The 15861-nt window shown below is 33.7% G+C and overlaps 1 protein-coding gene across 11 annotated transcripts in view; it reads right to left on the reverse strand.

Annotated features, from left to right (window-relative positions):
• Window positions 1–15861, reverse strand: part of CEP170 (centrosomal protein 170) — a 145753-nt gene that overhangs the window by 24403 nt on the left and 105489 nt on the right. For all 11 annotated transcript variants that reach the window (XM_067030698.1, XM_067030702.1, XM_067030696.1 and 8 more), the window contains 3 exons: window positions 13420–13569; window positions 10482–10608; window positions 6452–8287 (listed from right to left, as the gene is read on the reverse strand). In XM_067030698.1, the coding sequence (XP_066886799.1) occupies window positions 6452–8287; window positions 10482–10608; window positions 13420–13569 (2113 nt within the window). The remainder of the gene's footprint in view (window positions 1–6451; window positions 8288–10481; window positions 10609–13419; window positions 13570–15861) is intronic.

A 15861-nucleotide genomic window follows, 5' to 3' on the forward strand; every position in this document is an offset into this window, starting at 1 on the left:
AACAAAGCATCTTCAGTACAACTGCTGCTTTGACACTGAAAGCATATGGTGAAAGCAGACAATGGCAATAAAACCTACAAGCTATTCTCACAACGACTGACATTTATGGCACAGAAGATAACTGACAATAGTCACATTAAAGAAAGTGGCAATCACTTTCTTATTTAGGTTAGTAAAGATTTAAAAAATGGTTTTGCTGACACATTTGAAAATCAGACGACAAATTAATGCAGACAGATCACTACTACTGTGAATATAAGAATCAAACAAAGTGTGAAGCATAAAGAGGCAAAAAACAGGGAGATTAACAGCTAATTCATGGTAAACTTCAAAAGGGCAGGAATTATGCCTATTTAAGCCACTAACGTGTACTTAGCACTTAGCAGAGTATCTGGCTAACAAATGTTTAATAAATATTTTTGAATAAATGAATGAATTCCTAGATACTGACCATTTCCTTTTCTCAAATTAGAAAAAACTAGTAAAAAGCATGAGATGTTTTTGGTGGCTCAAGTGATAAAACCTTAGCTCCTGCTACAAGTTCCAACTGCTATTAATATTAGAAGAGTTTTCTTTATCTCTGTCTCTCTCTCTTTTAAAACAGAAACTGACTCTAGGCTGTGTAGGTTTGTGAAGTCTAGAATTCCTTCATACTACTCCACTAGAATTTTATGCCTTGCCTGTCTTTTCCTTCCCTAACTACATTTTTGCCTGGGGCTCTGTAAGGCTGAGTTGGCTCTCAAACAAAATTGATACACACTGCCCCCATAACTGCTTTAAGAACAGAGAAAAAGAAATATGTAATCAGGACTACAGCATAAATCAGAGCCTACCCATTTGTCTGGATTCAAACTCCTATTTGAGAGAATGAAGATAGGCAGAAACTTCACGGCTTTCTGTAAAAGTGTATGCAAATACATATATGGAACTCCAGGTAATTAATCATAGAGAGTTTTGAAGGGGGTAATAAATATAATTTCTAATTTTAACATTATAATTCATTAACATAAATATTACTTTTACCATGGTAGAAATTTACTCATTTCTAGACATTTGAAAACTCCTTAAGTTGAACTGACCCTGAGACGTGAAAACAATTTTAGGAAAAGTTAAGGAAGAAGAACAAAGAAGTTTTTTTAAAAAATAGAAATATGGCAAGGCAATTAGATATATGGCAAACAAATCTGTACTTTTTAATAAAGGCATTTCATTAAATGCTAAATGCTCTTTATTTTGCTATCCTAGAATATGATTCATAAAAGGAAATTCATAAATTAAAAAAGATCATTTGTTAAAGTTCCTGATTTTTGATGTGGAAACTATGTAACCATACCTAAAACTGAAAATTGGAGAGAAGACAAAACCAATAACAAAGAGTTTAATAAATTGCAGAAGATATGAAAATATAAGCAGGTATTATGGAACTCAGGTAGTTAATGCAGAGGTAATTTAGAGAGAATGGCATCAACGGCTGATAGATTTCATGAGTGGCAGAGTGCGTGAAAGCAGAATGAGAAAGTGAGAACCAAGTGCTAAATGTCAGGTGACAATATGTAAGTTGAGCCACATTAGAATTTAATTTTAACAGTCTAAGTCTTGAGGTCAGAGAATCATTACATTTTGGAGAAATAAAAGAGAAACTTCTTTTTCAAATGAAATTCATAAACTTTCAACCTATTTTTATGGTTTAATCTAGAATCCAGTAAGAGTACTGAAGCTTCTAATAATAACTTTTAAAGGGGGAGAGGCAATATGGGGGCCCGGTGGGAGGCACAAACTATTGGGTATAAGATGGGCTCAAGGATGTATGATTATACAACATGGGGAATATAGCTAATATTTTGTAATAACTGTAAATGAAAAGTAACCTTTAAAATTATATAAAAAATTTAAAAATAATGGAAGGAAGGGAGGGAGGGAGGGAGGAATGAAGGAAAATAAAAAGAAAAGCAACCAAAAGAACAAAGCATATTTTAAAACCTGAAAGGTAACATATTTAGGTTTGTTCTCCTGAAATTGAGCGATAAAATAAGTAGGACATAGCAGAAAATGAAAATATGATTAATAAGTCTTCAAACAATTAAAGGTTATCTTTACCAATGGAAAGCATATCATACACGGTGTGCTATGAAGCGAAGCTCAAGTTAACCTCTGGACAAAACTTGGCTTGTGTAACAGCAACGTGTAGAACTGAGAGGTAAAATGATGACTACTGGTGAAAAAGGGACTGGGAAAGAGAGTTTAAAGCCAGGACCTCTGACCTGTTATTTGTCGAAGAACTACTCTCAATACCTTTGCGTTCTTAATCTTTGCTTCCAAGCTGTAGCATCAACACATTTTATCTGAAGAAAAATCCCTATAATCTGCTAGCTATTGCAGAGCAAACTTCAAGTAAAAATGTTTTTAACTTTCCCCAGTGCCTTCTTATTTCATAGAATTTTAGAAAATGACCTTAGACATTAGATAGTCCAAATTCTTGAATTTATAGATAAAAATCAGGCCCAGAAAGGTGTTGCATTGCTTAAATCAAAGTTTAATCCAGGTCTACGGACTCCCAGAGCGCAAAATTCATTCCAAGTGCTTTACAAAAAATAAATATTTTATATTTTTTTAAAAAAACATTTCAAGTTAGACTAAGACTAATTTTTTAAAAAAAGACACCCTAGACTTCTCATAGAATGACTGTTTTTGTGATTTTTTTTTTTTTTACCAGTGCTGAAAAATTTTTTTAGTTTTTTCTTGAATTTCATCCTGCTTATTAGGTAAAATCATTTAGAGAATCAAATGTAATTTTATATCATTAGGCTTATTTCATACATTGGTACTAATAAGGCATTTCAGATAAATCCTTAAATTGAAAATTTGTATTGAAGGTATCTAAAATGCCAAACTTTAAGAAGCTTCTTGGGTTGATGAAGCGCTAGATAGCACATATAATAAAATGAGAAAAAGTTCTAAGATGAGCTTAATTAATTTTGTAGCTAACCTGAAAATTATTTTAGTTACATTAAAGACTTATTTTAGTTATAAAATTATGCAACACTCCCTCTTGTGGAAGTAATAAACTACTACATTCACTAAGAAAACATACTATCTATGATGTATAAATAATTTAAAAAGGTAAAAAGAGTAATTAGGATCATTTATCTGTGACTGTTTTGATTTCTTTTACTGTTAATCAAAACTCTGTTGACATCAAAACACATCCACATCTACGGACGTAACAAATACATTTCAGAAAACAAACATTGCATCTTCATACTTGTATCAGAATATTTTTGTGGGAAATTAAGCCACAAACACGTTTAACACTTATATTTATAAGCAAGTAGCAATAAGACCATTCGAGGGAAAAAAATCCCTGACAGTGTTCTGTATTGGTCTCCGACCTGAGAAAAAATAACTCAAGCAATGCATGCCCAACTTTTAACTCCTACCATCTATAAATTTTTAGGATTAGAATAAAAGTGGGAAAGCAAACGGTCTAAAAAAATTCTAAAGATGTTAACATGATTTAAAAAATTTTTAGAATGTGTACTTAAAACATAATGAAAACCAACTGCTTTATTTTGATAATTCAGGGTGCTAAGTTTTAAATGTATCATATGAAAATTAATCTGGATATTTTAATATAACTTCATAACTTCAATGAAGGATCATTGAAGAAATTTTGGTGGTGTGGGGGGAAACTAAACTCCTAAAAACAAATTACATCAGAATTAAAGAAGCATAAAAGAAACCTTACTCCTAGTTTTGCTAAATCCTAGATTTCCATGCTTCTATTTTTATCACATATATTTCTTTGAAAAGCTTTTTTTAACATAGATTAAAATACAGAATTTAATTTTTACTACGTACCACATGTAACTATTTTAGTATGTTACCCTGACTGAAAGACCCTGGTCATTGTCCTAGATAGGATATAAAACTGTAAATGGGCATCTTGAGAGAATCCTGGATCACAATGTGGCTTCAGGCTCAATAAGGTAGAAAAGAGAACATGAACTTGGTAAAACATCATAATTACAAAGATTATGGTGAACAATACCAAAATCTTTATACTGTATATTGGTCTTATATATATTCATGATAATAATGCAATACAGTCCAGCTGTCCTCTGGAAGCTTGCACACAAGTAGAGACTACTTTTCAGAACTAGACTGGCTGTGGTCGAAAAAGCAATAGGTTGGGAATTAAAAGCCTTGGATTCTCAACCTGTTCTTGCTATATATATATCTATGTGACCAGGGCAGGTTATTCCATCTCTTGGCCTTAGTTCCCTAAACTGAATAATCCTTTGAACTATTAAATTCCATGACTCTAATTATTTATTTAATATACTGCTAGTAAGTATGGAGAAGGCCAAGATCACACACCTTAGTTTGCCCTAGGAAATTTCATTAAGCAATTCAAGGTACTTTTTGGACACAGATGTTTATCAAGTTCTGTATTCAAAGAAGCAGAAAACAAAATATATCTTTAAAGATATATATATATATATATATATATATATGGCATCTTATAGCTGTTTTTTAGACTTGCTGAAGTAATCATAGTTGGTTTGCATCTCAAATAAGCCCCTCTGGTAAACACTGAGGAATAAAATCAGATCACTCATGTGTTAAGAGCTAGATAACTAGTACCGAAGGAAGAGTTACCAAGAGTTTCATGCTACTTGGTAACATACAAATTATGTCACAGCTTATGTTAAGACAGGAGAATACTTAAACATTTTTATGTACTTAAATAGACATGAGGTGAAGAAACAAGCAATGTGGCAGAAGAAATCGGGTAAGAGTACACACCATAGAATGCAGCATAAAGAACTGTGAACTGAAGAAGCAGAGCCACATGGAACAACAGATAACAACACTGGGGAAACATAAATCAAGTGAGAGTACTTTTTTTTTTTTTTTCGTTATGCGGGCCTCTCACTGTCGTGGCCTCTCCCTTGCGGAGCACAGGCTCCGGACGTGCAGGCTCAGCGGCCATGGCTCACGGGCCCAGCCACTCCGTGGAATGTGGGATCTTCCCAGACCGGTGCACGAACCTGTGTCCCCTGCATTGGCAGGTGTGCCACCAGGGAAGTCCGAGAGTACTTTTAAAATACTTGGCAACAAACCCATGAACCACCAACCAAAGCTTGAAGTGTAGAAACAAGGAGGACAACAGTAATAAGGGAAATGTCATCTATTCTTTTGGAATCAAGACTGTATGTTTATCTATCTTCAAGCTTACATCCATGATGATCATCATCACCTCACCCATAGACCAGGAGAGAGATGGAATGTGAATGGAGTGGAGGAAAGCAGCAGTGAAGAGGAGAAAGGAGGAACAAAAAATGAAAAAAATAACACTTGCAAAGTACCACTAGTTTTGGGTCTTGTAGGCTATATTGTGATAGAAGTCAAAATTAAAAAAAAAAAAAGATTGCACACCAACTTTCCCTTTATTCTTTACTCAAGACTTAGGGCTCATTTAGATGACTGACGGAAATGAATCTTCAAGTCTTTTAACAGCTGGTTTCCCCTCAACTGTACTTTTCAGTCATACCCACATATGAAGCTGATTATCAAGTAATGAGACCATCTTTACAGGATACACACCAATATCTGTCTTAGTACTCTTTTGTCACATATGTATTCTCACTGGCTATGGCTTTGAATATGAAGTATAAAAACAGACAAATATGCCAGAAGCAGTTAATTCTGGTGGGAAGAAAGTAGCTTTTGTAATTATTACAATCAGTGACAGCTAATTACTGTAGTTAAATGATATAATGGCACCTAATGAGATAATGCTCATAACCAATTAAATTTCTGCAGCCCAGTTTCACCCACGTGCTTAGTGACTGTCTCTCAAATCCATCTTCTTTCACTGCAATAAATTAAGGATCAGTTTTCACCTGCCCCGACCATAAACAGATTTAACTTAAAAAAAATACAAGATGTTTCAAAATAAATAGGAAAAAAGGATAAAACTGATTATTTCATTTAGCTCTGAAAGGAGTAATAAAGGGTATACTGCTTTTCTTCAGACTCTTAGAATTATGTGAAGATGTTTAAAAGTTAAACATGTTTTTAGAAACACAATATTAACTTTTATTAATTTCTATTATATAAACTAGATAATAATTCCTAATCTAACTTTGACACACAAATCCAGATACCTCACCAACTAGACAATTAAAATTAAAAATTAAAAATCGGTTCAATATACTTCTAATTTGGAAATCACTATTTTGCACCAGGACATTAATTGGAAGCGTGTATAACTTCTGAATTTTCCATTTACTAAGCTAAATAATTTTTATAGGAACAAAACCCTCTACAGCATGACCTTTCTGCTGAAAATTTTGGGAATCAACACTAATATTAAATTTTTTAAAAAAGGAGTCCCAAAACATAAAAGAAATATGCTAATATTATAAAAAGTCTGGATCCAATTTACCTGAAGGAGAGCCATGTGTTGAGGTCATACTTTTGACCTTGGAGTCAGATAGTCGAGAGATACTGTTAGCTCTAATTCTAGGAGAAAATTTATCTGAAGGTACTAATCTGGCTCCACTTCTAATGATGGCTTCTGCAGTCCGTGAAGAGGCACTGCTTCTAGAGATTGTTGCTTCAGAGTCACTGCGAGCTGATAATGAGCCAAGCCTTGTTCTACGAGGCTGAGCTAACAAATCGATCCTAGAAATGTTACGCCTTCCTGTGGGAGGTTTCGATGTCGAACTTGTTGTGGACACTTCAGAAGCCACAGATGCTTTGTCAGCATCGGCGAGTTCACTGTCTGAAGCTTCACCAAGTCGGGCTCTGCGCAAGAGGGAAGTCCTGGTGGGTCGTGGCCTTGGGAGAGTGGTTGATTTACTGGATGAACCAGGTGCTCCAGGAGAAGTCTTGGATTTAGTTACTTTACTTCCTTCCAGTTTGGAATGTGCATGCTCATCCGTTGAGGTAAGTGGAGTCCTTCCGTGAGATTTACAAGAGTAAGTTTCCTGATCAGATGACATAACATCAGAGATGGCTGAATGAGGTACACTAGAGGTTTGGTCATCATCTGTTAAATCTACTGAAGGCTGCCTTATTCTTCCACTGGACTGCACAAATTTACGACCCTCTGCCCTAGAACCTACATCTGTGGAACGACTTTTTGTTTTCTTTTCAATTTTCTCCCTAGCACCTGAAGATGATGACTTTGTACCATCTTTGGAAGGAGAACCTGTGGAACACCTATCTTTATAGAGACTAGTGAAACTCTTTCGCTTTTGCGTTGACTTTCTTTCAGTCTCTCCAGTAACCAGACTGATTGTACTAGCTGTGTCCACATCAGATTCAGGTGAAATGGAGTTGTCTCTGTTATAACTGGGAGTATCTGGGCCTTCATCAGTTTTATTATCTTCACGCAGTTTAGCTTCTAGAAAAGCCATTACTGCTTCTGTGTCTTTTAGAATAAGGGTTGTGTCCAAACTAGAATCAGTATCCATAGAATCACTTCTTTCTCGTATTCTGCTGGCAGTTGTTAACGCTAAAGAAGAGGATGTAGATGAAGCCTGTTTATTTATATGGGGAATAAGTTCTATGGGTATGTTGGGACTAGGTTTTTCTATAGTGAAACTTCCTTGCCGCACTAATGACTTGGAGGATTCCTTCTTGTCTCCTCCCTTTGAAGTCTGACTTTTCAGAATTTCCTCAGCTTTTCTTCGCTTACCCTCGTTTTGTATCACTCTTTCTCCTTTGCTTGTAGAAAGTCCTGGAATTTTTTCTTGAGGTTGTGACTCCTGTTTGAAAGGTTCCTCCCTACATCTATCTATCTGACCTGAAATATTTTTTGAAGAAGATAATTTAGTAGGTGTCCATTGTGCCTGTTCCTTTTGTTCTTGTTGCTGGATTTTAGCTAATGTTTGCTTTACAAAAGAAGCTTCCTTATCAGTTTCACTTTTCTCCTTTCCAGAATAAGAGCTGCCTAAGTGAAGCAGGGTTTTATTATCTCCACCACTTTTAAGAGTCTCACCATTTACTGCCCTGTTCATTTTACTCAGGGCTCTCTCAGCATCCTGTTTATCTTTCTGGTATACCTGTGTAGGTGCCTCTTTCTCCTGAAGTTCCGTGTCTTGCTTTTCTCCTATCTCTGACCTCTGTGCTATAACCTTTGTTCTGGAGCTCTCAAGAGACTTTTCTTCATTTGGAAGCTGGGGAAGGGTTCGTCTCTTTCTCTCTCCCTGATTAGCCAAGGAAGTTGCTGAGCCAGTACTTCTCACTGAAAGGCCAGATTCACTGATATCTGTATCTATAAAATAAAACAACAAAGAGGAACTTATTGGGGCAAACGAGTATCATAGTACCTTAGATTCTGAAGTTAAGAAATGGCTTAAGTATAAAGTAAAACTCAGAATAAATAAGCCAACATTGTGACAGTATAGTTTAAAAAGAAAATACAATGCCAAAATGCAGGTAGATTACTAATAGGAGAGTCAAGAAAGCAAATTGTATGAGATGAAAATCAGGGTCATCTGATCTTAAACCTACATCTGTTGCTCTCTTTTTTCTCTTAATGTGTTTTATGGCAGAGAAGTTTACTATGTTCATTCTTGCTTTTGTGACTTGCCCCATCTGTGAAATTTTGCTCACATAAAATGGACTCTACGTAGGGTACAAAGAATTGCAAAAATAATGACTAATAAACACTGTTTATTTGTTATACTTTGAATTACATAGTAAAGAATAATAATATACCTGGTTTTTAATAAGATTATCTACTGAAATAATGACAAGTTTGGATTTCGTAAGTAAAACAGAAAATGTAGAATTTTAACAAGGTTTTCTAAAAAAAAAATACAAAGCTCATTAAAAGATTTTTAAAAATTATAAGAATGGAAAAAGGTGACAGGACCTGCCATTATTTTACAAACTGAAGTATTTTTAAATTATGATCTTCTGGTATATTAAAGCCTCAAACTGGGAAGCCAATGAGAAAATATATAACTTTGATGTTTCCATGTGAGAGACTTTGAGAATACTACTTAAGGAGGACTTTCCTGACTGCTTATAAATGGAATGTATTTCTGACAAAAAGTATCTTTTTAGGGAAATATAAATTAACATATAAAGCATTTAAATCTTTTGGGGATAAGTGGGAAAAAGATACCAGATATAGTTTCTTGTGGGTCTTTTCTTCCCTTTATAATTCTAAAATTTTAGCATTTAAATTTCATAGCAATACTATGGTTATAATGTAGGAAAATACCTAATAACTTACTGATGTAACTTTAATTTAAAATTAATCATGTTATTTGGTTATGTCTTATCTCCTTTGTGCTACTTGAAGCACTAAACCGTAATAGCTATTTTATCTTTTTGTATTTTTCTAGGATTTCTCACACTGTCCTGGCTCCTAACACATACTCAATGAATATTTGACGAGGACATTTTAGATTATAAGTAGATTTATCAGCTTATCTAAGTAAGTTCCTTTAGAACAAGAAACAGGAATGAAATAATGAAGGCCACGTACTATTAATTTTTATAACAAGTATAAAATTTTGCTTTCCACAGCTAATAATAATTTTATAATGATTCTTTTGTAAAGTTGCCTAGCCTCTCTGTCTGTTTTCTTTATTTCCCAAACAGTAATCAGTTTACGTGAACCAAGCTGCAAATTACTCTGTCTTTCCAAAGATTTTTGGTAATATTAAAAATTACTTCTAGGTTCTATGATAAATTATATAGCTTTTCTAGTACACTGATGTGTACCCTGCTCAAATACTTGCTGACTAATGCTTACAAAATTCCTAAACAGATTTCTGGGTGCCACAAGTCAAAGACAAAACAAATTTCTATTTCCATTTCCAATAATACAACTAAGAATACAGGTAAAAAGCCACATAAAAATTCTCCTTGAGAGTTTTATTTTTAATTAAGAAAGTAATTAACTGAATCTAATAACAAAATCATAAGAGGCATATAATTTTGTGTTTTTTTAAAGAAACTTTATATTTCAGTTCATGGAAATATAATAAAAAGGTAATAAAAATTATATTACATAGGTTTGCAAATGATGTATTAAGTAAATTAAATACATATTAAGTAAATTCTTTTTCATTGAATGTACGGCATAAAGTGGCATTTAAATATTTGTTGTGTTAATGAATGGGATAGTTTGGAACTGTGTTAGTCTTATTTTTAAATTCTCATTTATATATATGTTGTATATATATATAAAGTCATATATAAATGTGTGTGAGTGTATATATATATATACATATATGCTTCATCTACAAATTATCTCTTTATCTTCAGTTAGGGTTATATTTTAATGATATCTGCATTTTTATTGAAAATAAAATCTATATACAGTATGAGCATGAGACTGTGAATATGTTTATTTAGGTTTAATTTACGTCTCACTATACAGATTTAGTTTATAGTATTTTAAAAATTGAGGTATGATTCACAAAAAAAAAAGAAAGAAGGAATGAAAATACCATTCTCTAAAGAAACAGGTACAGACAACTCCATTATCCTTTCTTCTTGATCATGCCTTGTATGATTGGCAGCCAAACTAGCCCATTGTGAAACCCAACGCTTGTTTCCAGATGAAGATGTGCCTTCCTAAAAGGAGAGAAATAAGAGAATGCAATGACCTAGTCTGGTCAAATCTGATTCTCATGTTCAGAGAATTCCACTTAGTCATTAAATCCCATTTAACCTATCATACAAAGCAATATTTAAACCTCATGTTGATATATTATCATGTACTAAATTTCCTCATATATAAATTGAGGATTTTCTAGGCAACTCTTTTGACTACAACATTATTACTATGAATTGAATGTAGTATAATTTTCTGTACTTATTAAGTACTAACAATGGTACGAAAATAAACTCTTAGAGCTTAAAATTTACTGCTACTAAATAAACTCGGGCGTACTACAATAGCTTTGTGGCTACCACAGTGAAGTTAGTTCTACTCCATTCTACAGAACAGAGAGTTTAAAGAACAGTTATTTCTAAGTTGTTCTCCAGCCCTCTAAATGTTTCCATGAATCAGATTGGTTCCAGTCTCAAGGAGAATTAAATCTCCCAGGTCATGTCTTCAGGGATTTCAAAAACAAACCCAAAGCTTTAGGCTTCTTTCTACAACACTTTAGTACGTCCAGAAGAAGCTAGAAATGACTCAACCTTTAAGGATTTTTGTATAACCAGTCTGAACCTAGACCTGCCCCTGTCTACATCTATCCTTAAGGCAAGTACTTAGTCAACTGTGAAACAGAATTTAATTCATGATATGCTTCCACAGACTTATGGATGTATATTGGTAATTCTTAAGACTACGTCAATCTAGGCATTTAATATGGAAGATCTAGGAGTATAGAAAAAAATGTTTCCTCACTGAAAGTTTAAGCCAATGCTTAGTATTGAACCTGTAATGACAACTAAGGAATGGAAAGCTCTGACCAAATTTTATTCTGAATTATTCAAAACAATATTTTATTAAAAGTGTCAAATGACAGGCTAGAAACTGATAAATATTTCATACAGACTATATACTATATGATTTCAAGAATAATAGATTAAAATAGTAAGTTGTACACATAGTGACATACATACAGTGAAGCCTAAGGGTACCAAAGACTGATGAATCTTTGAATTTCCTCCAAGGTTTCGTGGGAGCTGCTCACAGTTCTGAGCCTGAAGGAAGTACCAGTACAAATCATGCTAGGAATACCCACAACAGGGTGGGTTTCAAAGACACACATTTATGTAGACTCATTCTGTGCAGACTGTTCTAATGGCTTGTTTATTAGGTGACTCCTTCAAAGGCAGGTACATACTCAGGCTATATATAAATTTACTTGGCATGGGCTGAGGGGATAGAGAGGAGGAGAGAAAGTACTGCAAGTTCACAATCACCAGCACCCTTTCTAGATTAATCAGAATACTAAAACATTGCTTCAAGTAAGTATCACTCGCTTTCAATAATTACGCATCTCGTAAAACAGAAATTGCAATAAAAATTCTCTAAGATGGAGGAAAAAAGAATACTAAAATACAGTAATTGTTTTGACAGTTTTCAGGAAATAGCAGGCCATAAAGGAAAAATTTTTACATTAATAAGCAAATATATATGTGTATTTAGTTGTCTATAAAGAATACTTACATTTCACACAAATACAATACCTCATTTATATTTTGTTTTACTTATATCTTAAGATTTTATTTTATTTATATTCAACATTTATTTACTACTTGTATATTTTAAATTAACTCATTTCCTGAAAGGCAATATATGAATAAGAGAATGAGTTAAGAAATCAAGTCTCCTTAACGTTCAAACTCTGGCTCCACAAGGTACTAGGTTTTAAGACACTGACCAAATTAATTTCTACATACTTCAGTTTCATTATTTGTAAAATGGTATGCAGAAAGTGTCCACTGAATGTTAGATCTTGTTAGCTGAATAAATTATAAATAATTAATAATTCTCAGTCATATACATTTTTTTAAACACTTCTTTCCGACATATCAGTATAGAATGAAATTCTAATATTTCTGATAAGGGAATAAACATTTGTTGACTGCATAAATCTCAGACAGTTATGATGCTGGGTATTTTCTAGACTTCATATCATTCCCTGTAAATAGGTTTTATCAAAAATGCCATTTGTATAGATGAGAAAACTGAAGATGAGAGAGGGGAAGTGACTGACTCAAAGGTATTCTGTTAAATGTGGCAGTTCTGGGATTTGCACTCAGGTCCTAGAAGCTCTACTATACTATACTGACTCCAAAACTATCTTAACCAAGCCACCCTTAATTAATTTCACATTATTCTAGTTACATCCTGGGCTGCACTACAAGGGCACTTATTTAGGTTTATAAGTTATATCTATCAGGCACTACCATACACATGTTTCCTGGCATGACAGATCTTTCCATTCCAAATAGAAATTCCTCCTAGAAAGTATATGCAGTGTATATTTTTTTGTCTTATCTCATAATGTCAATTATATTAGTGAGCATATAGCTCATTAACTGCTTACTGAAATTTAAAATTTTTACTCACTGACAAAAGCATATTAATTTAAAGTATTTTACAAGAGGATATATCAATTGTTTATAATAATATACAGTTGACCCTTGAACAAAGGTGGGGGGGTGGGGCTAAAAAGAGCTCCAACCCTCTATGTAGTCAAAAATCCATGTATAACTTTGCAGTTGGCCCTCTGTGTCCATGGTCCCCAATCCTTGGATTCAACCAACGATGGATCATGTACTACCATAGTATGTACCTAGTGAAAAAAAATCTGTGTGTGAGTGGAGCTGTGCAGTTCAAACCCGTGTTGTTCAAGGGTCAGCTGTACTACAAATGATAAAAATTTATATTTTGTGCATGTAAAAATATGAGAAAGATGTGTATACCTCTGAGCTGTGAAATCCAGGTGTACTCAGTGGTTTTCTTTCTTCCATTACTACTGCAGCAGAATTGAGAGCCCAATCTTTTACCAGATCTTTATGTTTTTCTTTGATAACAGGCCTATTATAATCTTGATTGTCATCTACTCCAAATACCTAGGAGGAGAAAATTACTTTATAAATGAAAAGTCTGAGTACCAGATTAATATGTATTATCAGTAACTTCGGAGGCAAATAATATTTCAAAGGTAACTTCAATAATGAGGGAAACTTGTTTAACGATAGGGTAACATCCAATTGGAGTAATAGCTGGAGACGAAAACAGGGCAGTGACAGCTTATGTAAATGTAAATGTCCTTTTTAAACATTTAGCAAAATGTACTATTTGATAATAAATAAGAGATATTCAGGATATTACATTTGCTTTGTTAAAAGATGTTAATAATGTTAAGCATTACAATAATGCCAAGAGTTAGGAAAGAGTACCAGACCACTTCAGCTTGTTTTCAGCTTGTCTCTTTGCTTTTTTTTTTGTGGTATGCGGGCCTCTCACTGTTGTGGCCTCTCCTATTGCGAAGCACAGGCTCCGGACGCGCAGGCTCAGTGGTCATGGCTCACGGGCCCAGCCGCTCCGTGGCATGTGGGATCTTCCCGGACCCGGGCACGAACCCGTGTCCCCTGCATCGGCAGGCGGACTCACAACCACTGCGCCACCAGGGAAGCCCTTTGCTGTTATTTTTGAGGAGCATGTTGGAAGATTAAAGGTATGGCTGATTTTATCAGCCATATCTGTTCCTTCCCTAACAGATGCTTAACATTTACATATGAGTTAAATTTATACATACAGTTTTCTAAGGTCCTAAGTAACAGATTTTAACATATGATCTTTGTATAGAGTATACCATAATTCTCAAACTTTGTATAGAATATAACATAATTTTTAAACTTAAAGGCCTTTGTTTGAAATGCAGATTCCTGAGTCTGTTCACACAGATCAGCATTTTCAATAAGAAGGCTGTCTATGGTCAACACTTCTGAAATATTCTAAACACAGAGACCAACAATCAATCTTTAAGGGCAGTTACCTGAGTCTTACTCATTTACTGGCACATAATAGCCCCTGAATAGACTGGGAAAAGGTTATAACTGAATAAACTTTAACATTCTGTTTTACTATTAAGCCTACTTTGTTCCCAATGCTTATTATTTACAGGTAATAGTTGTGGCTCTAATTATCACAATAAAGAATAATAATGTGTTTCAATTAGCACTTTGTAGAAAGGATCTTTAGAACATAACCAAAGAGCCTTCATTTTCTACCAAAAAGGAAAAAACCCTTAGGTTAAACTATTTTCCAGAAACCTTTTTAATGATATAGTATACCTAGCTGATAAATTCTGAAGTCCACATTTAGTAAAGCAGATATCAAATTTTCAAATTCACTAAACTTGGAAATGTTACCACTAGATGGCATTACTTAATATTTAATTCAAATATAACTGTATAGTTTTCAGGAATTACGATTTAATATTCTGTTGAACCACTCAATATTTTAAATTATCTTTGCTTTAAGAGCAAATTGTGTATTATTAACTTTAAATCAAATATAAATTTTAATAATATATGGAAGCACAGTGTACAGAAGGAAAAAAACAAACCTGCTTCATTTTGCTAAACAGCAGAATTAGTAAGTTTAACAAGAACAGCAATAAAACCTGCGAAATATACCTTTCCATGTGCTCTGCCTTCAACCCCACTTATAAAGAAAGAAATGAGAACTACTAAGTTATTTGACTATCTTAAAATAAAATTTTAAAATTATTTCTAACTCAAGTCACTGAACTCCACATTTACTGAAGTTTATTTCCTTATTTGTAAAATTACTAGAAAATAAATTACAGTTCGAATTTGAGAGTAAAAGACAAAAATAACCACATGTGACTACTTGCATGTTGTATCTCTCTGGCATGTTAATTTACAAATTACCTTCAGTTAATTTCTGATTTGATGATATTTAATTCTAATAATGGACTTCCAAAACTTGATTTCCTCAAATATCTAAGCACCAGCAGTTTCAAATATATTAAATCTCTCCAAATCGCTTCTGACACTATTTTGAAATAATAACAAAAGACCCACACATAGAGAACTAATGTTTTTAGGGAAGGGGACTGAAATTGTACAGAAAGAGTACTCAGATGACTTTCTACAGATTCCTCTTAAAACACTAGAGATAGCTGTGCATATATATCTGTCAGAGAAGTAGCAATTTATTTTCCAAGCAAGTGATATGGCCTGAAGTACTGCTGTACGAGCGAAGAAGCCTTCAAAGTTCATACCCGTATTTTTGATAGTGTTTTGAAAAATTAGTAATAGCTATAACTAGCTCAGCTTGAAACCCAAACTGTCATTTTCGTGTCTAGGTACAAAAACTCCACAACTTTCGTG

This window comes from Kogia breviceps, chromosome 1, assembly GCF_026419965.1.
Source record: "Kogia breviceps isolate mKogBre1 chromosome 1, mKogBre1 haplotype 1, whole genome shotgun sequence".
Classification (NCBI taxonomy): Eukaryota; Metazoa; Chordata; class Mammalia; order Artiodactyla; family Physeteridae; genus Kogia; species Kogia breviceps.